The sequence below is a fragment of the Salvelinus sp. IW2-2015 genome, linkage group LG21, assembly GCF_002910315.2.
Source record: "Salvelinus sp. IW2-2015 linkage group LG21, ASM291031v2, whole genome shotgun sequence".
Lineage (NCBI taxonomy): Eukaryota > Metazoa > Chordata > Actinopteri > Salmoniformes > Salmonidae > Salvelinus > Salvelinus sp. IW2-2015.
Genome location: NC_036861.1, coordinates 2378115 through 2402313, shown reverse-complemented (window position 1 = coordinate 2402313; position 24199 = coordinate 2378115). Strand labels below are relative to the sequence as shown.

Below are 24199 nucleotides of genomic sequence, written 5' to 3'. Positions count from 1 at the left end.
GATCCTCTTCCTTAAAATAAGCTGTAAGGGCCTCCCGGGTGGCACAGTGGTCTAAGGCACTGCATCGCAGTGTTAGCTGTGCCACCTTCCGGTCGGCTGCGCACAATTGGCCTAGCGTCATCCGGGTTTGGGAGGGTTTGGCTGGCAGGGATATCCTTGTCTCATCGCGCAATAGCGACTCCTGTGGCGGGCCGGGCGCAGTGTGCGCTAACCAGGGACACATTGGTGCGGCTGGCTTCCGGGTTGGATGCGTGCTGTGTTAAGAAGCAGTGCAGTTTGGTTGTGTTTCGGAGGACACATGGCTCTCGACTTTCGCCTCTCCTGAGTACGTGCGGGAGTTGAGGAAAGATAGTACCTACTAACAATTGGGGAGAAAAAGGGTGTAAAATAAATAAAATAATACATTTGTAAGGATAAATACCGCTCTCTCTGTATGGTCCCACAGTATGATAGAGACGTTCAAAAGAAAGAGCAAGTCAGATGTGATTATAGAGAAGCACAAATTTGGGGAAGGGTACACGACCATTTTAACGTTATTGAACTTCCAGCTGAGCAGTCCGAGTGGAAAAATTAAAACCACCACTACACTCATCAGGCTCCCACTCTAAACTTAGTTGCCGGACAAGAAAGGCACTTCTACTGTGCGGCCAACTAACTGAATGAGTCAGTGGCTGCAATGGACGATGGTGATGTATAAACAATCTCCAAGGCATTCCACAAAAAAGGTTCTTTATGGGAGAGCGGCAAGGATGAAGCCCTGGCTGAAGAAAATCCTTGTCTGCAAAGAGTTTGCAAAACATCCCCTGGAAGATGCTGCCGTTGTGGCAGAATGTCTAGTGAACGCTAAGCGGGATGTGTGGCTTTTCAGCAAAGGGACTGGCAACGTTGTCAGGATTGATGGGAGGATGAATGGTGCAAAATACATAGAAATGCTGGATAAAAACTTGCTCCCCTCTCCCCAAAAAATTTACTGTGGAGGTTTTTCAACAGGACAATGACCCAAAGCACACTCCCAGAGCAACACTGGAGTAGCTTAAAGAAAATAGATGTCCTTGAGTGGCCCAGTCAGACTCCTGACCTTAATCTCATCAAAAATCCGTGGAAAGACCTCAAAATTGCAGTCTACAGTTCCACAACCTGAGGAATCTTGCAAGGAGGAATTGCTTTATTACAGTGTGCAAAGTTAGAAAAACACTACTGGCTGTAATAGCTGCCAGAGGTGGTCCAAGCAAGTATTGACCTAGGGGGATGAATACAAAAATGAACTGTCATTATTTTATTGTTTACCATTTTATTTGTGTTGGAGAATGTGACTCAAATAAAACTTCCCAATCTAATGCATCAAAATCCAAGGCTGTGAGACTTAAAATGTGAAAAAGTGATGGGAGCCAAATACTTTTTCAAGGCACTGTATTTAACAAATTCTAAAGTGTATACAGTACAGAAACTCTGGTTTAGCCTTAGAAGCCTAATTCCAGATGCATATGAGTTTTGTTATACCAGATGTCTATGCCGCATTTTCCGTTCCTGACACATGCTTTGCTTTTCAACTAGCTAAAAGCTAGCTACTTGGAGTCTGTGTTAAATATAACGCATGAAGTACACAGAACGCACCGCAGCCTAGCACGGCTCCCCCAACATAGCGTTGCGGACTGCTCCTTTGACAATAATGACTTCTGCCGAAACGCAAAGAGTTGGATGCATCTGGTGGACTTACGGCATAAAGTTTGGGTCTCCAATTACAATTGTGAATAACAGCAGAGCATTTTATTGTGGAAAAAGCTGCCGCAACACAATAATCATGTTGACATGATTTTCAGTTTGCTTCCATATGAGTGATTTCACATTAGTCTCCAGTGATCATAGGGAAAAATCATCTAAAACAATTGCCATGTCTCAAAGCGGATGACTCATTTACCTAGCTCTTATCAACTCATAATTACAGTGGATGGAGAACACTTATTTCTATTGACAAAAAAAAACATTTTCCCACTTAAAACTGGCAGGTTCGCTCGACCTTTTACACGTTTCCTCACACGTAAAGATGGTGGAATTAAGTCAAGGTCAGAATACAGCACATCTTTACATTTACATTTAAGTCATTTAGCAGACGCTCTTATCCAGAGCGACTTACAAGTTGACACACCTCCTCACCTTAAAGTCTTAGATCTCCACTCCGAACGAATAGCAAGTAAATAGCCTGCTGTTCTCATGCTTAAGTTAAAGGTCAGAATATGCAGAGAGAGAAGTGCATTAAAGGGAATTAAGTTTGAGTTACGTGCGTTTAACTTGGGTCGGAATCGTCCCCGTAGAGAATAACTGCTAAATAAATTAATATAGTCTGACCTGACCACAGAACCAGGAAAATCACTCAATGTGATTACGCCTGAAAGGTAAAAAAAAGAAGAAAAGAGTAATTCATTGGGTGTCACACTGGGGCATTGGGTGTTGCATAACTTTGTTTATGAAATAAGGTGTAATTCTGTTATTTATTAACTCAGGTTCCCTTTATCTAATATTAGGTTTTGGTTGAAGATCTGAAAACATTCAGTATATAAAAAGAAAAAAGAAAAAGTAGAGGAAAGGGTTGGCAAATACTTTCACAGCACTGCACCTAACTATAAGAAAAGAAAAGCACTACATGCAGAGCAGAACTGGTGCGGCATTAGTTTAAATAATGACATTTTCCACAACGGGAATAAGAATCAGTTGATTGAGTAATAACCATTGTTCACTCATCAAATAAAAGGAAATGTAGTCAGCAGGAGTGGAGGAAGAAGGCGACGGTTAGTTGTTACGAGTTTACTGGATAATTGTTACAAATAGGTTACTTTCTGCTTTAATAAAAATTAAATAAAATCTAATTCGTTTTTTTTACCTTAAAAATGTACATGATTGATGATTTATTCTGTAAAAAACATCAACATGCCTCATCTAAGAAAATCCCAAAACAATTCACACCGAGACAGACTAGGCTGACAATTCAACAGTAACATTAGCTGTTGCTAAGTAAAGATATCAATGGGAGTAACACTTTTTATCAAATGGAGTTAAGGAGGGTTTTGTGTGTGTGCGCATAATTGGTGTCCTGCATTTTACACAATCATTATTGCAATGAATTGCTGTTCTGATCTGTTAGCAGGAAAATACACTAGAGCAAAAGCATTCATATGAAGGACAAGTGTTTGTGTAAGTCTTTAGGTGCGTAGTCCATTGACCGACAGCGCATACAATATGAACCATAGTCCAAATGCAGTTACTGTCCGAAGGGAGATGATGTGGGGTCAAAGGTCTTAAAAAGGTCTTTCAGTGTTTTTGTGTCACCCACGTTGCCACTTTTGCACCTCATTTGTCCAGACAGTCTCTTTGGTTGTACATCAGTGTTACGTCGAGTGATCCGTACCATCGCTTGGATTGGTAGGTTGTGAACGCCGGGGGTACCCACCTGGACCTGTCTCCTATCTGAATTCCTGGAGGGAATGAGAAGCTCTCCTGCAGCCTCCTGAGAGTTGGAGTCCTGTGAGGATGTCTGTGGCCTGAGTCCAACAGCAGGACCTGACAGTCCAACAGCAGGACCTGACAGTCCACAGAGGAACCTGACAGTCCAAACACGCAGGACCTGACAGTCCAACAGCAGGACCTGACAGTCCAACAGCAGGACCTGACAGTCCAACAGCAGGACCTGACAGTCCAACAGCAGGACCTGATGTTCTCTCAGAAGAGCGGGAGGCCAGAGGGACAGACGGCTGGTGATGGAGTGAGAGGGGAGGAAGAGGGGCAAGGTCTTCAAAGGACCACACCACGTCCTGGGCGAAGGTGGACCGTGGCAGGGTGATATCAGCCTGGCGATGGTGGCGAGGGTCACCAAGTGGCACGTAAGGCACTAACGGTTCTAATGGAACCACCAACAGCTCATCCGGCTCCTCTCGCTCACTCTCCAGCTCATCAACCTTCTGGCTCTGCTCTCCTGTGGAAGTAGATCCTCTGGTGATTTCATCTTCACTGGAACACAGGCCATCGCCTCCTGAAAGGGGTCACAACAGGTCTGACATACTTCCAACGCTAACGGACACAATCCTGAATATATTTTGATACACACTAAGGGCCAAAACATTCTAATAGTTTAGCCAGAAGTAGGTGAGAAAATAAGTATAAAAAACATCTATGCAAGCTTACCACAATGCATTTATGTAAAAAATAAATAATTCAAAAAAATTAAAGGACGAATGCACTACTTGTAGCATGATGCATCTGACTGTACCTGGATCTTTGCAGCTGTTACTGATTTCCTGCTCCCCCTCCTGGCGGCATGGGCTCAGGCGTAGGAAGAGGGTCCTCAGAACAGAATGGGTTGTGGACGGCTCTGGAGGCCATGAAGTGGTGATGAAATGTCAATAATATAGTTGCATTTAAAGTATTGTATTGAGTAAAGCAGGGCCTTACCGGTGAATGGTGTTGGGTCAGGCTCCTCCTGTTTAGGCTCGACGATGGGGGGATACGGCCGGGTCTGTGTTGGAGGGTCAGGGTGGGTTGTCTGGCTGATGGGGCCTGCAAAAAGGCTTCGAAAGGGTTTTCCCACTGGCTTCTGAGTCTCAAGCATAGCCTCAAGTGAATGATAAGCTGGTCTTTTACCAGTGAAATTTCTAGGGGGATGTGGTTGGGTCTGTGTTGGATGGCCGGCAGTAGAGGTCTGTGTGAGGGGGCCGGCAAAGAGGCTACGAAATGGTTTTTCCATGGACTTCTGGGTCTCACTGACAGCCTCAACTGAGGATGTCCGTCTCTTGCAGACTGGAAGAGGCTCAGGAGACCGAATGGGGTCTGGAGGACCAAATGCCGTGATGGGGGGATTTGGTCGGGTCTGTCTGGGAGGGTGGTTAGTGGGTGTCTGGCTGATGGGGCCTGCAAAGAAGCTACGGAAGGGTTTTTCCATGGGCTTTTTAGAAGCTGGTGCCTTACAACCTGGGGAGTTTAGGGACTGTGAGGGAGGGTCGGGAGTGGTCTGGCTGATGGTTCCTGCAAAACGGCTGCGGAAGGGGTTTTCCACAGGCTTATAGGTCTCAAGCACAGTCGTAACAGAATACGAAGCCGGCCTTTTACAGCCTGGAGGAGGAGCAGAGTCTGAAGGACCAAATGTAGCGCTAGAGGAATCTGCTTGGGTCTGAGTGGGAGGTTGGGGAGAGGTCTGGCTGATGGGGCCTGCAAAGAGGCTGCTGAAGGATGGTTTCAAAGGTTTAGGAGAACCAAGCACAGCTTTAGCTGAATAATAAGCCAGCCTCTTATAGCCTGAAGGAGGATCGAGGGGCATAATGGAGTCTGGAGGATTTAATGTAGTGCTAGGACGATCTAGTTGGGTCTGTATATCAGAGTGGCGAGAGGACTGGGTGATGGGGCCTGCAACAAGGCTGCGGGAGGGGTTTTCCACAGGCTGGTGGGACTTTAGAACAGCCTTAACTGAATAAGAAGCTGGTCTCTTACAGCCTGGGGTGTTGATGGGAGAATTAGCAGAGTTCTGTATGAGAGGTCTAGTAGAGGTCTGGCTGATCGGTCCTGCAAAGAGACTGCAAAAGGTTTTTTTCACCGGCTTCTGGGCCGTTGAGAAAGCCTCAACTGAATAAGAAGCCTGCCTCTTATTCAGACGAGGAACAGACAAACTAATGGGGTCTGGAGAAACGAATGTAGTGCTGGGGGGATCTGAATGGATCTGTGTGGGGGGTGTGAAGGTCTGGTTGATGGATCCTGAAAATTGGCTGCAGAAGGGTTTTTCTACAGGCTTCTGGAATCCAAGCACAGCTTTGACTGAATAAGGAACATTTCTCTTGCCGCATGTAGAGTTTAGGGGTGGATCACGAGGGTGGATAGAGTCTGGAGGAACTAATGTAGTTGTGGGGGGATCTGGTTGGGTCTGTGAGGTCTGGCTGATAGAGGCTGCAAAGAAGCTGCGGAAGGGTTTTTCCAGGGGCCTATGGGACCCAAGAACCGCCTCAACTGAATAAGAAACTGGTTCCTTAAAGCCAGGAGAGCTTGGGGGAGGATCAGGAGACCGAATGGACTCTGTAGGAGGGGCAATTTCCTTCTCCACGACCTCAGCTGACACTTCATTCTGACACACGGGGGTACTTTCCTCAGCATGTGGCTCAGAGGGGCATGAGCTGTTGTAAAAGTTTGGCCTGAAATAAAGACAAATGTAGCCAATCAATAAAACACTAGTGAATAACTTTAATTTACTATCAACAGTGTAAAATGTAAAGCTCAACCACATACATACACTACTATTCTAACACACTACTGTGGTGTGGGAGTCTTACTATTCTAACACACTATTGTGGTGTGGGGGTCTTACTATTCTAACACACTACTGTGGTGTGGGGGTCTTACTATTCTAACACACTACTGTGGTGTGGGGGTCTTACTATTCTAACACTACTGTGGTGTGGGGGTCTTACTATTCTCACACACTACTGTGGAGTGTGGGCTAGTAAGGATAGTAAAACAAGAAATTCTCCTTCGTGGGGACATTTCTCAGGACTCAGGACTATTATAAGCTTAGGGTTTAGGTTTACAATTAGGATTAAGGGAAATTAATGGAAGTACATTTTCGGTCCCCACAAGGACAGTAAAAGAAATGTGTGCGTGTGCACTCGCATTCTTAACCTTAGGGGATTCAGGAATATGTCAATGACAGGCTTTGTCTCGTCAGCTGTCGCCGACTCCTTTGTGACCACTGACTCCTCCATGCTGATTGGCTTGTCCTTTTTAGCCAGTTCCTCAATGTCCTTGTCCCTCTTCAATGCCTGCATAGGAGAAATAAGCCCTAGTTAGTAGATAATGGTAACAGGGACCAACAATATGTCAGTGTGTAAGGGCAGGAGTGTCATCTCAGGGTAGACAGTTACTGACTGCCTCCAGTAGCTGTTTGGTGAGCTCAGTCAGGGGTTCATGGGAAAACCTGCACTGGTCTCCTTGGCAGCACTTCTCGTAAGTATGGAAGAACTTGCAGGGGAAACTCTGTGGGTACTTGGTCAAGGAAAGAAAGCAAAAACATCTGCATCTACCCCTACGGCAGCCATTTTGTTGTTAAGGCACTATCCGCTATGGGTCGTTAAGTTATTATTTTGTGCTCAAATTTGAAGTTTTTCACAAAATATAAGAGGTAGTAGGACAGATACACAAAGAAACAGTATAAAAACAGAGTACAGTCATTTCCCCCTCACCCACCCAGTGGCAACCACTACATAAAGGACATTTAGAATAAGCTGAGAAAAGGATATTGTGCATGTATATGCAGCTCTCTCCTTTCGAACAGGATCCCTGGACGTAGAATTTACACACTTCGTTGATCGAGTAGTTGACGTCCAGAGCATGTTCTAGCTGGCAGTCATCACCCTGCAAAACAAAATAAGTTGTCGGGGTCTCTCTACAAATGGGTCAGGCCACTGACAGTATATACTGTAAAAGACATACCTGACTACCATTTGAATATATTGGGTTTAGGTTCAATTTGTCAATTGCCCATTAATATTGTTACAATTTCTAATCATAAAATATAGAAACCTGCCTTGATGCAATTTCCCCTGAGGAAATGTCGGCAGATTAACCTTCCGTCAATCTCCAAAGCATTCTGGTCTTTGAATTCCTTTGTCATGTTCTTCTTCCCCTTTCCTGTCAAAGTTTCCTGAAAGAGGTTGTAATCAGCTGTGAAAATGTACATAAGACTGAAATCACTGACTTGGGTTACTTAGCTGTAACCGAGCATCGTATAGCTACAAATGACATTTCTATGGATATTGACAAGGAAGTACACATGATTTCATTTTGAATTACCAGTGTTAAACGTCCATCATCTGGGAACTGTCGTCCACCACTACGTGACCGGTCAGTGCCTCGCTTTGACCAATCACCTCTTTGGAGAAAACTGCCCCTCTTGTCACAGTCCCGGCCTCTATTGCTCCACTCTCCACCCCTGTTGGAACCACCTCCACCCCTGTTGGAACCACCTCCACCCCTGTTGGAACCACCTCCACCCCTGTTGGAACCACCTCCACCCCTGTTGGAACCACCTCCACCCCTGTTGGAACCACCTCCACCCCTGTTGGAACCACCTCCACCCCTGTTGGAACCACCTCCACCCCTGTTGGAACCACCTCCACCCCTGTTGGAGAAGTCTCTGGGCTGGTTAGTTCCGCGTCCACCCATTCCAGTCAAATCCCCACCCCTCCTGGCAGAGTTTCCCCCTCTGCCTTTGGCCTGGTTGTCAAGTCTCTGCTGCTGAGGCTCCCATTGCTGCTTCTTCTGCTCCTGTCCTTTCTTCTTGTTTACACCTTGAACATCCTTCTGATCAGGATCTGTGGAAACAGTTAAATGAAATTAAAATCCTACACACCTTTTAAAGTCAATACATTGCTAATAGTAAAGGGTTAATCCATAAAAACCCACCCTTGGCTTCTCCGGGCCTCATGTTCTTCCAACCCGACTTCTCTGTAGCATGACCTGGGGATGCACCCTCCTTGCTATCACTGTAGAAGTCCAGTTCTCTACTGAAATCAAAGCCTGGTTGCTCGAAATCACACTTCACCACGTTGTAGTCTCGGGGCACAGAGTCAAAGTCTTTATAGGATTGTGGTGGGCATTTATGAAGCTTACTTTTCTTGGCCTGGCCACACTGCTCCTGCAGAAAAATACAAAAAGGGTAACATTACAACAAAATCAAAAGGGGCAATACCAAATGGTAATGGTAACTATTTCTATACTAACTTTATAATCTACAGTAGGGCTTGCGGACACCGTTCCTGGAGAACTTCCGTCCTGTAGGTTGTCACCCCAACCCTAATATGGCGCACCTCAATCTAATAATTAGCTGGTTGATGAACTGAACMAGATCAGTTACAACTGGGATTGGAGCAAAAACCTACAGGAGAGTAGCTCTCCAGGAACAGGGTTGGAGGCCTGATCTACAGGTATGTGGTGTGCAATTCGCCTAGTAGTATAAAAACACGGCACAAACGCAAGATAGGCCYATGTTAGTTARGCTTATGTCAATGTTTAGCAAAAAAACTTCTCCATTCTGAATTGGCTTATTCAGCATCTGTTTAGTACATGACAAGTTCACCTGTTGGTCCCCCTTTTTCCTCTTCCTGGGGCCACTCTGTTGACCCCTTTGCAATGGCCACTTTCTGGACTGGGCATCCCTTTCGTTCTTCTTCTCCAGTTGAACTGTTTCCAGTGGTCTTTCATCYCTTTGAAATCTGCGAAAAATGGAAGAAACAATACATCCTCAGTCGGTTATGTATTCCAATTCAAAGCTGAAATACTTGACTAAGTTATTTCCCTTGTTACATTAATTCAGCATAGTAGAAGAGAGACAGTAGAAATAATGACTATTTGTGTTATAGTAGCTTACCTCTCCATCGGCTCACAAGGCGTCGTGTCAAATTCTTTGTTTGGAAGACTTGAAAAAAGGCTGGTGAATGCCATGTTGTTGACATGCAATATTGTGTCGGGTAGGCCTACTCCTCTCCTCAAAATATTAATGAGTGGTTTTCATTCATGACCACTACAAAATGTGTCTACAGTATAGTTATATACTGCAGTAGCTAGCCAGGTAACTTGCTAACGTTTTTTTTTTTAAAGTAGCTGGCAAACTTTCGAGGTTATAGCTAAATAATGTAGTGCTAAATGCTCACTGCAGASGTTGCATGTGCGTGTTGGCTCGTGCACCTGCACCACTCTATCTTGACGCTCGCGCACTTCACTTGCAAACGGTTCGTCTTAGATGAGCGAACAGCACAAACACRTTTTGTATGTTTCCATGATAAGTACTCCCAAAATATAATTTCCAATACGAAGCCAGTGCTATCACCARACAAACAGCTCGCCAGAGAAAGACATGACGTTTTCCTTGCTTACTTCCGAGCACGTGTGCACTACGTCACCGCCTACTTGTCAACTGCGTTCCTTCAGAAGTAGTACTGATCGAAGGGCACGTTTTACAGCAYACTAGAACATGTTGAAAGATAAATTATCAGTAGTATACATGACACAATTAGGGCCAAGCTTTGCCAATGTTATCTTTGAATTTGTTTAATAAGTCATGTGTCGTAATGCTTAATTGATTATTTTATTAACCATAATTTGTAAGAAAACTGAATAGTCAACAAGTGTGAAATACAATTAGTTAGTTGACTGTTTCATGCCATARTCACCAGTCTTTTGATATAGTCAAAATTGGTGACAGAACATCAGTCTTTATAGGATCATAGKYAAAACRCTGAGACCAATATGATTACAACGAAACACATTAACATTACAAACAGATAAATATAGCACACCTTGGGCACCTTTAAAACATAAATACAATCTAGATAKGAGGTGACCTTCGTTCCTCCACAGTGGAGGCTGTCCCGGTGTCTAGYTCAAAGTCCAGGTCTGGGTGCCGGTTGACGTGACAGAGTGAGTTGTCTCGTTCCCTCTCTCTCTGTGTTTGTGCTTCTCTCATTCCTCCAGCTGAACTCTGTGGATCGTCAACGCTGTGTCCCTAGCTGTCCCTCCGCTTCTCTGAACCACAATATGACACACTGGGCCTCCCTTGCTCTCCTTCTGGTTTTGAGCCTCTCCATCCAGGGGACCCTCTCCCAGGACGCTGAGGAACCTGCACCAGTGGACCCAAGCCAGGCCCCTGTCGACCCCTCCCAGGCAGAGGATGAGGACGAGTGGGGACTGAACTCCGTTAGGGGAGGCTTTGAAGCCGTCAATGGATACTTTGACTCCATGCTGGAGCTTATGGGCGGACGCGATGGAGTGTGCCAGTACCGCTGTCGATATGGTAAGAACATGATCAACTCCTCTGGCTAGCCTATCATACATGTATCATATGCGTGGCATGCCAACGATAGTCAGAGGAGTTAGCTAAACAAGCCCATCTAGACCTAGACCAGGCTAGTGATTAGTTAGCCGAGATATTCTGTTTTGTACAGACCGCTTCCATGTGATCCTAAATTCAAATTGTGTAMCGATTATCCGGGCAGGTTCCCCTAATCCATTATAGATTAGCGAGATGGTACCCACTGGAGATAAACATGGACATTAAGATTTTCTAAAGTCTTAACACATCCTCATGTTAAAGCCATTTAAACTCTTAAATGCAAGAACACYGTATAACTGATTAGGKAGAGCTTATACTAGGAATTCCTTTGACATTACTAATAACCTTTATCACCTCACATCTGATAATGCACMTTAGTCAGTGGACTATGAGCAAGAGAGATAGCTGGCAGAGGTGTCATGAGGTAAAGTGTGAAATACTCAGCGATTCACAGCTAGGCTGTAGTCTTCACCTTTGATATCACATGTCCATGGATTTTACCTGTATTGACCAYGGACTCTGTTTTGGTTACCATCATTGATGAACTGATAATCTTCTCCAACAACGTCTGTTGTCTGACATATAARTTACGGACATCCAACCTCCTACTGGGCACACACTGGTTGAATCAACATTGTTTCCACATCATTTCAATGAAATTACGTTGAACCAGTGTGGATTAGACTTTGAATTGACATCTGTGCCCAGYGRGCTCCYTTTGCTGGGTTGGTCAATCAAGTGTGGATGGCAAACAAGGTTGGGTTCAGTTCCATTTCWAGTCAATTCAGTCAATTTATCAAGTAAACTGTAATTCCAGTTCCTACTTTCCTCATTGGATTTAAAAAAAATAAAAGTGGAATTAAAATATTCCTCATGGCATTTCTTGAGTTGAAGGGAACTGAGGTCTCTAACATTCTTTCTACCTCAGGTAAAGCTGCTCTTCCTCGCCCTGACTACCAGATGCCGGAGCCCAACGGATGCAGTGCCTACTTCCTAGGCCTTCCGGTACCCAATAGTGTATGCATATGTAGATGATTGGATACACACGCACACCCACACACATTAATGCACGGTGAAACATTTCCACAATCAAGTATTTTTAGACTTGTACATTGGTCATACAACTCCAATAATATACAGATTGAAGAGTACGCATACACTGAGTGTACAAAACATTAGGAACACATGCTCCTTCAATGACAGACTGACCAGGTGAAAGCTATGATCCCTTATTGATGTCACTTGTTAAATCCACTTCAATCAGTGTAGATGAAAGGGAGGAGACAGGTTAACGTAGGATTTTTAAGCCTTGAGACAAGTGAGATATGGATTGTGTATGTGTGCCATTCAGAGGATGAATGGGCAAGACAAAATATTTAAGTGCCTTTGAAACGGGTATGGTAGTAGGTGTATGGTAGTAGGTGCCTGGTGGACCGTTTTGAGTGTGTCAAGAACTGCAATGCTGCTGGGTTTGTAAATGGTCAACCGTTTCCTGTGTGTATCAAGAATTGTCCACCACCCAAAGGACATCCAGCCAACTTGAGCATTGGAGTCATCATGGGCCAGCATCCCTGTGGAACGCTTTCGACACYTTGTAGAGTCCATGCCMAACAAATGGAGGCTGTTCTGAGGGCAAAAGTTGGTGCAACTCAATATTAGGAAGGTGTTCCTAATGTTTTGTACACTCAGTGTATAACACCGTTATAGCACACCGCACACACACACTCACCACCCATGTCCTGTTCCACCAAGGTTGATCTGGGTATCCCTGCCATGACTAAGTGCTGCAACCAGCTGGACATGTGTTACGACACCTGCGGCTCCAACAAGTACCGCTGCGACTCCAAGTTCCGCTGGTGTCTCCACAGCATCTGCTCTGACCTCAAGAAGAGCCTGGGCTTCATGTCAAAGGCTGAAGGTCAGTCAACCTGATGCAGTGTACATGGAAAGTTCCACGGTCTGAAAAGTGTATAAGCCATCAAGCCATTGATTCCTCTGTTCCTCAACTCCCTGTCAAAGTCCATTGCAGGAGGCTCCAACGTCCCTCCCCTCAAACTTTCTCCAATGAACTTTGAGGGGGCGCAAGGAATTAAGTAAAAATCTAAGGTTTGACAGCTTGTACACTTTTCATACAGAGCCACAGATTACACCTACAGCCCTATACCTGAACTTCATTGCCCTTTCATCAGGCTTATTGATATTTTGCTCAAGATGTTTAAATAGGCCAGTAATTAACTCTCATCCCCATGTCCCTCTTTACCTTCTAGCCTGTGAGACGGTAGCAGACACCCTGTTCAACACAGTCTGGACTCTGGGCTGCAGGCCCTACATGAACAGCCAGAGGGAAGCCTGCCTCTGTGAAGGAGAGGAGAGGGATGAGCTTTAAATTAGGATTACAGACATACACACACACTCACGTATGCATGCATGCACGCGCACACACACACACACACACATACAGCTCTCCTATTCACCAAGTAATATGGGATGATACGTCACTCCAGATGACTGCTGGAGATTCGACTTGATTAGGGTTTTTTCAAAAGACTCCTATTTTGGCTATTTGTGTAATTTATTTGGTGTTTTACTTGGTTTTGTTTAACAGAACAAGTGCTGTATATTTGCAACAACTGTTGGGTTTCTTTTTTAAATCTACAAAAAAAGATGTACTACAATACAATCTCGTATTTGTCTTCTTGAGTTGTGGAAAATATGAGAATGCCATGTGCTTCAGACGGCATCTCTTCCTGAAAACAGGGGAACACAGAATGCACACAAATCTAAAGTTCAAATATACACTAACTATACAAATATACTGTACATGAATTTACAAAGATGAATGCCAGACATTATCTTCTATTAAATTCAAATGTGTTTTATATCTCGCCATAACTTAATTCATGATACATTTTTTAATTGACCCCATTAGGTAGAAATGATACATTACTCCACACTTAGTCCTAAGATACAAAGAAAGCAGTTTATTCAATTAAATATATACAAAGTGAAACAGGACAGGATCTATAGAAATAGAAGCTTGGGATTGAAAATAGTTAGACTTCTGGCTTTTATAACTAAAACAACCTCCTGGTACTGCCCATGCCATAATGACATAAAAGCAATCTGAACATACAGTACATTGAAAAAAAACTTCAATATGAATCCTCAGAGGATATGTCCAGAGGACAAACCTATGGTGGTATTATTATACTGAACAAAGATATAATAGCAACATGCAACAATTTCTAAGTTTTTACTGAGTTAGCGTTCATATAAGGAAATTAGTAAATTTCCTAATTTATGGATTTCACATGACTGGGCAGAGAGGTGTAGCCATGGTTGGGCCTTGGAGGGCATAGGCCCACCCACTTGGCAGCCAGGGCCACCCACCACCAGGCTCAGCCAATCAGAATATTCTTTCCCCACAAAAGGGCTTTACTACAGACAGAAATGCTCCACAGCACCCCCCACGTGGTCTGCGGTTGTGAGGCCGGTTGTACGTACTGACAATTTCTCTAAAATGACGGAGGTAGCTTATGGTAGATAAATGAACATTCAATTATCCGGCAAGAGCTCTGGTGGACATTCCTGCAGTCAGCATGCCAACTGCATGCTCCCTCAAAACTTGAGACATCTGTGGCATTGTATTGTGTGACAAAACTGTACATTTTAAAGTGGCCTTTTATTGTCCCATGCACAAGGTTCACCTGTGTAATGATCATGCTGTTTAATCAGCTCCTTTATGACACAACTGTCAGGTGGATGGATTATCTTGGCAAAGGAGAAAAGCTCACTAACAAGGATGTAGACAAATGTGTGCATATGGAACATTTCCTGGATTTATTTTTCTTCAGCACTTCACATGTTGCGTTTATATTTTTGTTCAGTGTACAAATCTAGAAATATTCTGGTGGTAGAATGCAATGACATTCCAGGTGGTAGAATGCAATCAGTGGTGGAAAAACTACCCAATCGTCATACTTGAGCAAAAGTAAAGATACCTTATTAGAAAATGACTCAAGTAAAAGTCACCCAGTAAAATACTACTTAAGTAAAAAGTATTTGGTTTTAAATATACCTAAGTATCAAAAGTAAATGTAATTGCTAAAATATACTTAAGTATCAAAAGCAAAAATAATTTCAAATTCCTTATATTAAGCAAACCAGACGGCACAATGAGTTTTCTTAATTTATGGATAGCCAGGGACACACTCCAATACTCAGGCCGCCAGATCAGAGGAGGTAGAGATGACCAGGAATGTTCTCTTGATATTGGACCATTTTCCATGAATTGGACCATTTTCCTGTCCTGCTAGGTATTCAAAATGTAATGAGTACTTTTTGGTGTCAGGGAAATTGTATTGAGTAAAAAGTACATTATTTTCTTTACGAATGTAGCGAAGTAAAAGTAAAAGTTGTCAAAAATAAAAAAATAGTAAAGGAAAGTACAGACACTCCCAAAAACAACTCACTTATCGGCCAGTTTATTTGGTACACCACTCCATTTACGAAAATGGACCACTCTTACAGACAGTGAGTCACGTGSCCGTGACTTGCTATATAAAGCAGGGAGACAKGGATTGAGGCATTCAGTTACTGTTCCATTGAACGTTAGTATGGACAAAACAACTGACCTAAGCGACTTTAAGCATGTTATGATCGTCGGTGCCAGACACTCCTGTATCAGAAACGGCCACCTTCCTGGGCTTTTCAGGCACAACAGTGTCTAGAGTTTACCGAGAATGGTGCGACAAACAAAGAAACATCCATTCTGCGGCAGTCCTGTTGGCGAAAACAACTCGTTGATGAGAGGTCAAAAGAGAACGGCAAGAATCGTGCAAGCTAACAGGCGGGCCACAAACAGACAAATAGTGGCGCAGTACAGCAGCGGTGTGCCGAACAGCATCTCAGAACGCACAACTTGTCGATCCGTGTCACGGATGGGCTATTGCAGCAGACGACCACACCGGGTTCCACTCTTACCAGCTAAAAACAAGAAGCAGCAGCTCCAGWGGGCATGTGATCATCAGCACTGGACAATCGAGGAGTGGAAAAAACATTGCCTGGAGCATGACAGCAAGTTCAGTTTACTTGAGTGGCCTGCGCAGTCCTCAGACCTCAACCCAGTACAGCCTMTTTGGGATGAGATGGAATGGGCTGTTCGCAGCATGAATGTATTGCCGTCCAATCTGCAGCAACTGCGTGATGCCATCGCGTCAGCGTGAACCARCATCCCTGTGGAACGTTTCAGACAACGTGTAGAATGCCCCGAACAATTCAGGCTGTTCTGGAGGAAAAGGAGGATCCGGCCCGGTATGTACCTAATAAAAACTGGCCAGTGAGTGTATATTAGATAAACAGAATGTTAGCCAACGGATGTCCACAGGGTCTGGATGGGTCAGCAGCAGGTTCGAAGGGGAGGTGAGCTCATGACGCACTGTGAAGATCAGCAGAAAAGAAGAAGACTTGAGATGAATGATGTCATTGCGTAAGTGTCACAAATAAAAGATTCTCTGGGTATTATTAGTGACATCTTACTTTTTAAGGTGTGATATGAACACATGTTTTACCTACAGCAGCCGCCCTTTCAGGTTATGTTGGGGCTTCTGTTGGGGCTTCTTTTAAATGCGTTGATTTCTGCTTCATCTTCAGGTTGAACTCGCCAAGCTGGGAAAAAACAACAGAATTATTGTCTTTAAAAAGGCTTTGTCATATTGATATATTAAATCAWCACTATTTAATTAGTAGAAAATCAAGAGGGACATATATCAAGGTTTTGSTGTTTCTGCCACTCTCTGGGGATGACATCTATTAACATTTAGAATAGACACAGACATGCATTCTTCATAACCAATAGAGGACAGTACTTTGATTCATTAGAGCAAATGTAGTCTCAAACTCTAAATGTCACAAACCTTTTTCTTTAATTTGGCCTTCATCTCTTCGTCTGTCCTTTTCTGCTCGGTCTCCCAGTCAGGCTTTTTCTCAGCCTCTGGTTCAGAGAGGGCAAATAGGTCCGTTGCGGCCACATTCTCCACAGAGTCTGCAAACAGTCTCTGCCATTCTGTCAATGATTTGTCCTCYGCTTCTGGCTCCGTCTTGGGCTCTGGTTCAGAGGGGACCTCAAGGCCTTTTGCAACCGCTTCTGCAAAACGCACTTTCCACCTTGTCATATAGGCTCTGTTTCTCATGGATAAACCTTGGTTGAATATACTTTCTTTTTCTTCCAATATTTTCCCTTTTCTCCATTTTCTATTTGGGAATCCTGTTCTATAGGGTGCCCCAGAATCCTTTGTAGCCACAGGAGGGACCACATAATGCAGTTTCTCCCCTTCTATGACTGCATCTATTTCTGGCACTTTCTTTGTACCTGGCTCAGAGGGGGGYACCTTGGCAGCCACCAGAGGAGTTTCTTTAAGCTGTCTCAATTCCTGTATATTTTTGCGATTACTCAAATTATTCCTATAGCGTTGCCTCTTTAGTTGCATTTTTATACTCAACCGGTTTAGTCTAGCAGGGTTTGAGTCTYGGTTCATGCTGGGATGGACAAGTATGGGCCACACAGTCTCTATGTCCTGTTCAGGGATGCTCAGGGATGCGTCTGGGTACTGCACTTGTACATCCGTGTTTGTGAACTGGGGGTTTCCAGTGGCCTGTGTGTATGGCTGGAAAAACGTTTCTGAAGTGCCATTATAGTAATAAGGTGGGCAGTTGGGGTACAGTGGATAGGGGGGGCACTGTACCAGGGGGCATGGGGGCACTGTACCAGGGGCACTGGTACAGTGGGGCAGGGGCACTGTACCAGGGGGCATGGTACCAGGGAACATAGTACCAGGGGGAAAGCCACACCCTGGAGGGAAGGTGCTGGCGTAGCGGCTGCCGTGGTATGCCATGTACTGCACTGAGTCGTTTGCCATCAAAGATGCATGAGGGTGTGTAGGATCATTGGAGTATGGGTAAAGCCCCAGGAAGCTTTCCTTGTCCCCATCCCAGTCTTTGTCTCGCTCCCACCATCTCTCTCTGTCCTTGTATCTCTCAGATCTGCCCCAGATCCCTCTCTCTCTGTCCCTGGTCCTCTGGTGCTAGAGCGTCTGATCTCTGCTCTCTCTCAGATCTGCCCGTCCGTTCTCTCTCTGTCCTGGTCCTTCTGTGCTCTAGAGCGTCTGTCTCTGTTCTCTCAAGATCTGCCCCAGTCTCTCTCTCTGTCCTGGTCTTCTGTTTCTACCCCAGATCTGCCCTTGTTTCTCTCTGTTTCTCTCTCAGATCTGCCGCGTCTCTCTCTCTGTCCTGGTCTCTGGTGATAGAGCGTCTGTCTCTGTCTCTCTCAGATCTGCCCCCGTCTCTCTCTCTGTCCTGGTCTCTGGTGCTAGAGCTCTGTCTCTGTTTCTCTCAGATCTGCCTTGTATCTCTCTCTGTCCTGGTCTCTGGTGCTAGAGCGTCTGTCTCTGTTCTCTCAGATCTGCCCTTGTATCTCTCTCCTGTCCTGGTCTTGGTGCTAGAGCGTCTGTCTTGTTTTCTCAGATCGGCACCCCGCTCTCTACTCTGTTGTCCTGGTCTCTGGTGCTAGAGCGTTGTATTCTCGCGGTCCACCGATGGCAAGGGGGGCTGGAGTTGAGCTATCTGATAACAAGGAATACTGTGACATTTACTTGAGCATGCTTTCTCCTCTTATCTTTCCCTTTCTCGTCTCCTCTTCTCCTTCTCGCTCTCCTCTTCCTCCTCCTGTTTATTTTCTCACTCTCCTCTTTTCCTTCTTGCTCCTCCTCTTTGCCTTCTTGCTCTCCTCTTTGCCCTTCTTTGCTCTCCTCTTTGCCCTTCTTGCTCTCTCTTTGCCTTCTTGCTCTCCTCTTTGTCCTTCTTCCGCTCTCCTTTTGTCCTCTTGCTCTCTCTTGTCCTTCTTGCTTCTCCTCTTTGTCCTTCTCTTGCTCTCCTCTTTGTCCTTCTTGCTCTCCTCTTTGTTCCTTCTTGCTCTCCTCTTTCTCAACCCCACACGCATTTCTTTCGTTGCCCACTTCTTGCTCCAGGTCTCTCTTCTTCCCATACAGCCTCTCCTGGATCCTGTCGTTCAGTCGGCCCAACTCCTCCACCCCCAGATCCGGCCCAATAGTCTGCAGCAGGCTCTGGATTTGTCCGTATTTCTGCTCATCCTCAGGCCTCTCTTTCCTMTTCTCCTCAACAGGTGGAGACTTGGACTTAAGCCTCCCTTTCCTACTCTCCCCAACAGGTGGAGACTTGGACTTAAGCCTCCCTTTCCTCTTCTCCTCAACAGGTGGAGACTTGGACTTAAGCCTCCCTTTCCTCCTCTCCCCAACAGGTGGAGACTTGGACTTAAGCCTCCCTTTCCTCTTCTCCTCAACAGATGGAGACTTGGACGTAAGCCTCTCTTTCCTCCTCTCCTCAACAGGTGGAGACTTGGACTTATACCTTCCTTTCCTCTTCTCCTCCACCTGTGTAGACTTGGGCTTTTTGTTTTTTGGGCTATCCATAGCCTGGATGAAGCCCAAGCTAAGGCTATGTTGCCCAATCTCTCCTCCTCCACTTTGTAAGAGACTGCGGTGCTGTGGCAGAACGCTACCTGCTGGGACCACTTCACGCAACAGATCCCCAAACGGATTGGGCTGAACCCCGAGTAGTGTGGGCTGACCCCMGAGTATATTGAAACAACCTAGCGGGAACTCATCAAACCGGGAGCGCCTTTTGCGAGAGGGCACCTTCCTCTCACTCTTAGAGTTGGTCTCGGGCTGGCCATCAAGTGGAGGCGGCTGACCTTGTGGTAGCTCCTCTCCCATAGAGGGTAAATCCTTGAAATTGTTGACAATCTTTGAGAGCCTGTCGATGTCCACCCCTTTGTTGAGGACATCGAGGAAGTACTGGAAGCCCTTGGCTGCTTTGTCCTGAACAATGGGATAAGGGACCACACATGAGGAAACATCAACAAATAACCATCAACTGCAACAGCTATATACATTTTAAACATGCATGCTGGTTCACTTCCTTACGAGTGAGGGGACTCAAAACACAATTCATCCCAGATATGCTACRTAGTACATACCTCCTTCACCGTGGGATTACGTCGCTGCTCCAATAAAGCCTCCACTTTGAGTTTCAGAGGATGCTCCTCYTCATGGATGTCCAGGGTAAGGCTGCCCTTCACTATGCTGTCTTTGTGCAGGATGGACTCGTTCATCCGTTCCACAAAGCTTTTGACCACTTTGGGCGGATGGAGAACAAGCTTGGGAGGGACCTGCTGGTTGGCAGCCTCCTGGAATAAATTGAGGAAAATATTGAATGTACCAGTACCACCAGTATCAGAGAATTAAACAAACTATTCTGACCAACAAAAAGAAAAAACATTTGACTTTGAAACCATTCAATTTTGAGATGGGGGTGAAATCCAAAGTTGTGCTATATATTCATTGGCTATGTCATAGATCGTTTGTAAATKATAACTATTGATACATTACTAGCTCAAATACTTAATCTGCAAAAGTGACAAGTTAGTTAGTGGGTTATGCTGATTTCAGAACCATAAATCATTGTCCCCCAAAATCTGCCAGGGGGGTGGTAGATGCCTAGTCTCCCTTAYGGCCAGATCAGGTGCCTACATAGTACACACACCATAGACATACAGTGCCTTCGGGAAGTATTCAGACCCCTTGACTTTCTCCAAATGTTGTTACGTTACAGCCTTATTCCAAAATTGACCCCCAAAAATATCATCCTCAGCAATCTACACACACAATACCCCATAAAAAATATTAAATACATTATTTACATAAGTATTCAGACCCTTTGCTATGAGACTCAAAACTGAGCTCAGGTGCATCCTATTTCCATTGATCATCCTTGAGGTGTTTCTACAACTTGATTGGAGTCCAGCTGTGGTAAATTCAATTGATTGGACATGATTTGGAAAGGCACACAACTGTCTATATAAGGTCCCACAGCAGACAGTGCATGTCAGAGCAAAAACCAAGCCATGAGGTTGAAGGAATTGTCTGTAGAGCTACGAGACAGATCTGGGGAAGGGTAACAAAACATTTTTGCAGCACTGAAGGTCCCCAGGAATACAGTGCCGTCCATCATTYTTAAATAGAAGAAGTTTGCAACCATCAAGACTTTTCCTAGAGTTGACCGCGAGGCCAGACTGAGCAATCGTGGGAGAAGGGCCTTGGTCAGGGAGGTGACCACGATGGTCACTCTGACAGAGCTCTAGAGTCTCTGTGGAGATGGGAGAAACTTCCACTAATCAGGCTTTTATGGCAGAGTGGCCAGACGGAAGCCACTCCTCAGTAAAAGGTACATGACAGGCCGCTTGGAGTTTGCCAAAAGGCACCTAAAGAAACAAGATTCTCTGGTWTGATGAAACCAAGATTGAACTCTTTGGCTTGAATGCCAAGCGTCACGTCTGGAGGAAACCTGGCACCATTCCTATGGTGAAGCATGGCGGTGGCAGCATCATGCTGTGGGGATGTTTTTCAGCAGCAGGGACTGGGACACTAGTCAGGATCGAGGGAAAGATGACTGACGCAAAGTACAGAGAGAGCCTTGATGAAAACCTGCTCCAGAGCGCTCAGAACCTCAGACTGAGACCAAGGTTCACTTTCCAACAGAACAACGATCCTAAGCACACAGTCAAGACAACGCAGGAGTGGCTTCGGGACAAGTCTTTGAATGTYCTTGTGTGGCCCAGTCAGCGCCCGGACTTGAACATCTCTGGAGAGACCTGAAAATAGCTGTGCAGCAACGCTCCCCATCCAACCTGACAGAGCTTGAGAGGATCTGCAGAGAAGAATGGGATAAACTCCCCAAATACAGGTGTGCCAAGCTTGTAGAGTCATACCCAAGAAGACTTGAGGCTGTAGTCGCAGTCAAAGGTGCTTCAACAAAGTACTGAGTAAAAGGTTTGAATACTTATGTAAATGTAATTTCAGTTTTTTTTATGATAAATTAGCAAAAATGCCTAAACACGTTTTTGCTTTGTCCTTATGGGGTATTGTGTGTAGATTGATGAGGAGAAATTTGATTTAATCATTTTTAGAATCAGACTAATGTAACAAAATGTGGAAAAAGTCAAGGGATCTGAATACTTTCCCCGAAGGCACTGTATATAATTTACACACACACAGCTCCAGCTCAGAGAGGCCCAGCTTATGAGCTAAATCAGTAGCATGTTTGAATTCAGAATGGAAAATGTATGCGTTTCTGCAACAAATATAAGTGTATCAAACCAAATCTATTAATTCTCTAATCAAACTAAAACGTATCGTTCCCGTATCAGAGCACATGCATCTAGATACATGTCGAATCGTCTTGAAAGGGAAAAATCCACATCCCTTTTGYATTTATGTATATGTGGTGAAGTTGTGCTGTTGAATTTGCGATGTAAGACAAATTTCCTGAAAAGGACATACAAAGAATTAAGAAATAATTTGAAGATGTATGATGCTGATCAAGYCTACGTTGTCCCTGAATACTGATCTACGGTCTGTTTAGTATTTTTACCTCTAAATGGTTAATGGGGACAGGTTTATGGGTAACTGATTCTAGATCTTCACTTGGGGGTTATTCTACTGCCTCTCCTTAGTCTATGTCATGGAACAGTGCATCAAACATCAGGAAATACATCTATTCATAAATACAGATGTAACAAGCACATACCTTTGAGCGACATTCATTGGTCCATGCCCGCTTTCTCAAAATGCTATTCACCCTCTCTTTAAGAGTAWCATCCTTATTGGAAACATTTTTTGTTAACATTTCAAGGTCCTTGTCCTTCGTCTTCTGTTTACGGATGGCCTTTGATTCAGGTCCAACCAAGTCCATAGCAAGAACAGCTTTTTTGCGGGCAATCTGTTCCTCTATGATCTCCAGCTCCATCCTCTTACGAAGGAGCTCCAGGTCCTCCCCACTGAGCTCCAGAGGATCTCCATCAACGTCCCCATCTGTGTCTGGGGAGAAGGGAGCACCGCTACCCCTCAATGAATCTTCGCTCCAGTCTCTGGACGATGGGTCCATGGTGAAGCTCATATCAGAGGAAGAACCATACTCCTCCCAACCTTCTCTAGTCCTCCTCATGCTGGAGTATTCACTGTAGGGCTCTCTGGCCATAGCCTGGCCGTTGTCTCTCGTCTCAAGGCCATCGTCCCATTGCCCTGAGCTCGGTTCTCTGTACTCCCTCCACTGACTGCATGTCTCTGGTTCTTCATACTCCCTCCGCCGACTGTACCTCTCTGGTTCTTCATACTCCCTCCTCTGACTGCATGTCTCTGGTTCTCYGTMCTCCCTCCKCTGWCTMCATRTCTCTGGTTCTTCATACTCCCTCCTCTGACTGCATGTCTCTGGTTCTCTGTACTCCCTCCGCTGACTGCATGTCTCTGGTTCTTCATACTCCCTCCACTGACTGCATGTCTCTGGTTCTCCATACTCCCTCCTCTGACTGCATGTCTCTGGTTCTTCATACTCCCTCCGCTGACTGCATGTTTCTGGTGCGCCATACTCCCTCTGGTGACTGCATGTCTCCTGTTCTCCATACTCCCTCTGTTGACTGTGCCTCTCTGGATCCATGGGGTACATTCTGCCAAGGTGCCTGAGCTAGGCTGATACTCCAGGTTCACTGCAGAGAATAAAATGGTGAACTGTGTGTCTGGGTKACAACTATAACACTAATGTTAGGCATGTGATGAATATAAACATGTTTGTCATTGATTATGCTATATTGGATGTTCTTTGCCCAGATATGCGTGTTCAAGGCAAGACATAAGGACTCAAAGTAATTAACAGGCTTCTAACAAACAAGTTCCAATATATAGGTAGTTAAATTTGACTTATATGCTAACCTGCTTGTAAGATATTGTTTTGAATGTCAGCTGAACTGTGTTAGTTAGTCATCTAATTTTCAGAGCAGGCCCGCATATAGCGTGCTAGCTAAATATTGTAAAATGTAAGCATGCCAGGTAGAAGAATATCGACAAATATATAAAATAGCCAAATCTAGTCACGTTGCCACTTAAAAGGTGCAAGCATTGATTGTAATAATTGTTAACCTCCAGTCTGCCCCTTTTTACTGCGCTAATGCTACCTTCGCGCAGGCCTGCGCAGGGCCTTTGTTCGCCGTCTCGTYCTGGATCTTGAGGGTTCCGATAACTTGCACGTACACAATCACACAATCAGAGTCTGAAAAATCGAAGTGCCTTGACTTGGAAATACTATTGTATATTGTTCAATTGTTAGAACGGCAACTGATCAAACAATAAACTACTTCGAGTTAAATTATTTCAGCTTCATAGGATAAAAAATTCAATACTGCCACCAATAGGGCAGAATGCGAAAGTGCATTTT

At 44.8% G+C, this 24199-nt stretch overlaps 3 protein-coding genes and 1 long non-coding RNA gene across 7 annotated transcripts; 1 reads left to right on the top strand and 3 right to left on the bottom strand.

Annotated features, from left to right (window-relative positions):
- Positions 1–1739: 1739 nt before the first annotated feature.
- On the bottom strand, positions 1740–9471 carry LOC111982322 (zinc finger CCCH domain-containing protein 6). 3 transcript variants are annotated; one of them, XM_070433812.1, is made up of 12 exons: positions 9398–9471; positions 9107–9242; positions 8434–8665; positions 7822–8342; positions 7556–7672; positions 7269–7383; positions 6898–7007; positions 6643–6791; positions 4444–6167; positions 4262–4363; positions 3620–4024; positions 1740–3576 (listed from the first exon to the last, which is right to left on the bottom strand). In XM_070433812.1, the coding sequence occupies exons 1-12, from the start codon at positions 9469–9471 to the stop codon at positions 3257–3259; spliced, it is 4005 nt and encodes a 1334-aa protein (XP_070289913.1). In that variant the 3' UTR covers positions 1740–3256. The 3 variants fall into 3 exon arrangements, with proteins under 3 accessions (XP_070289913.1, XP_070289915.1, XP_070289914.1); XM_070433814.1 differs by having other exon boundaries at positions 3641–4024; XM_070433813.1 differs by having other exon boundaries at positions 6652–6791.
- Positions 9472–10563: 1092 nt separating this feature from the next.
- Positions 10564–13538, top strand: LOC111982298 (group XIIB secretory phospholipase A2-like protein). Of its 2 annotated transcripts, none has more exons than XM_024013861.2 (4): positions 10564–10819; positions 11787–11863; positions 12611–12776; positions 13126–13538. In XM_024013861.2, the coding sequence occupies exons 1-4, from the start codon at positions 10564–10566 to the stop codon at positions 13242–13244; spliced, it is 618 nt and encodes a 205-aa protein (XP_023869629.1). In that variant the 3' UTR covers positions 13245–13538. The 2 variants fall into 2 exon arrangements, with proteins under 2 accessions (XP_023869629.1, XP_023869628.1); XM_024013860.2 differs by having other exon boundaries at positions 11787–11875.
- A 281-nt stretch (positions 13539–13819) lies between these two features.
- On the bottom strand, positions 13820–17946 carry LOC111982462 (uncharacterized). The gene is made up of 3 exons (XR_011473770.1): positions 16774–17946; positions 16429–16525; positions 13820–16295 (listed from the first exon to the last, which is right to left on the bottom strand). It is a non-coding gene; the product is annotated as an uncharacterized lncRNA (long non-coding RNA).
- Positions 17947–18474: 528 nt separating this feature from the next.
- LOC111982321 (trichohyalin) lies at positions 18475–24151 on the bottom strand. Its single transcript, XM_070433774.1, has 4 exons — positions 23940–24151; positions 22520–23474; positions 19911–20120; positions 18475–19752 (listed from the first exon to the last, which is right to left on the bottom strand). Exons 2-4 carry the CDS (start codon positions 23432–23434, stop codon positions 18475–18477), a joined length of 2403 nt encoding a protein of 800 aa, XP_070289875.1. The 5' UTR covers positions 23435–23474; positions 23940–24151.
- Between the last annotated feature and the right edge of the window lie 48 nt (positions 24152–24199).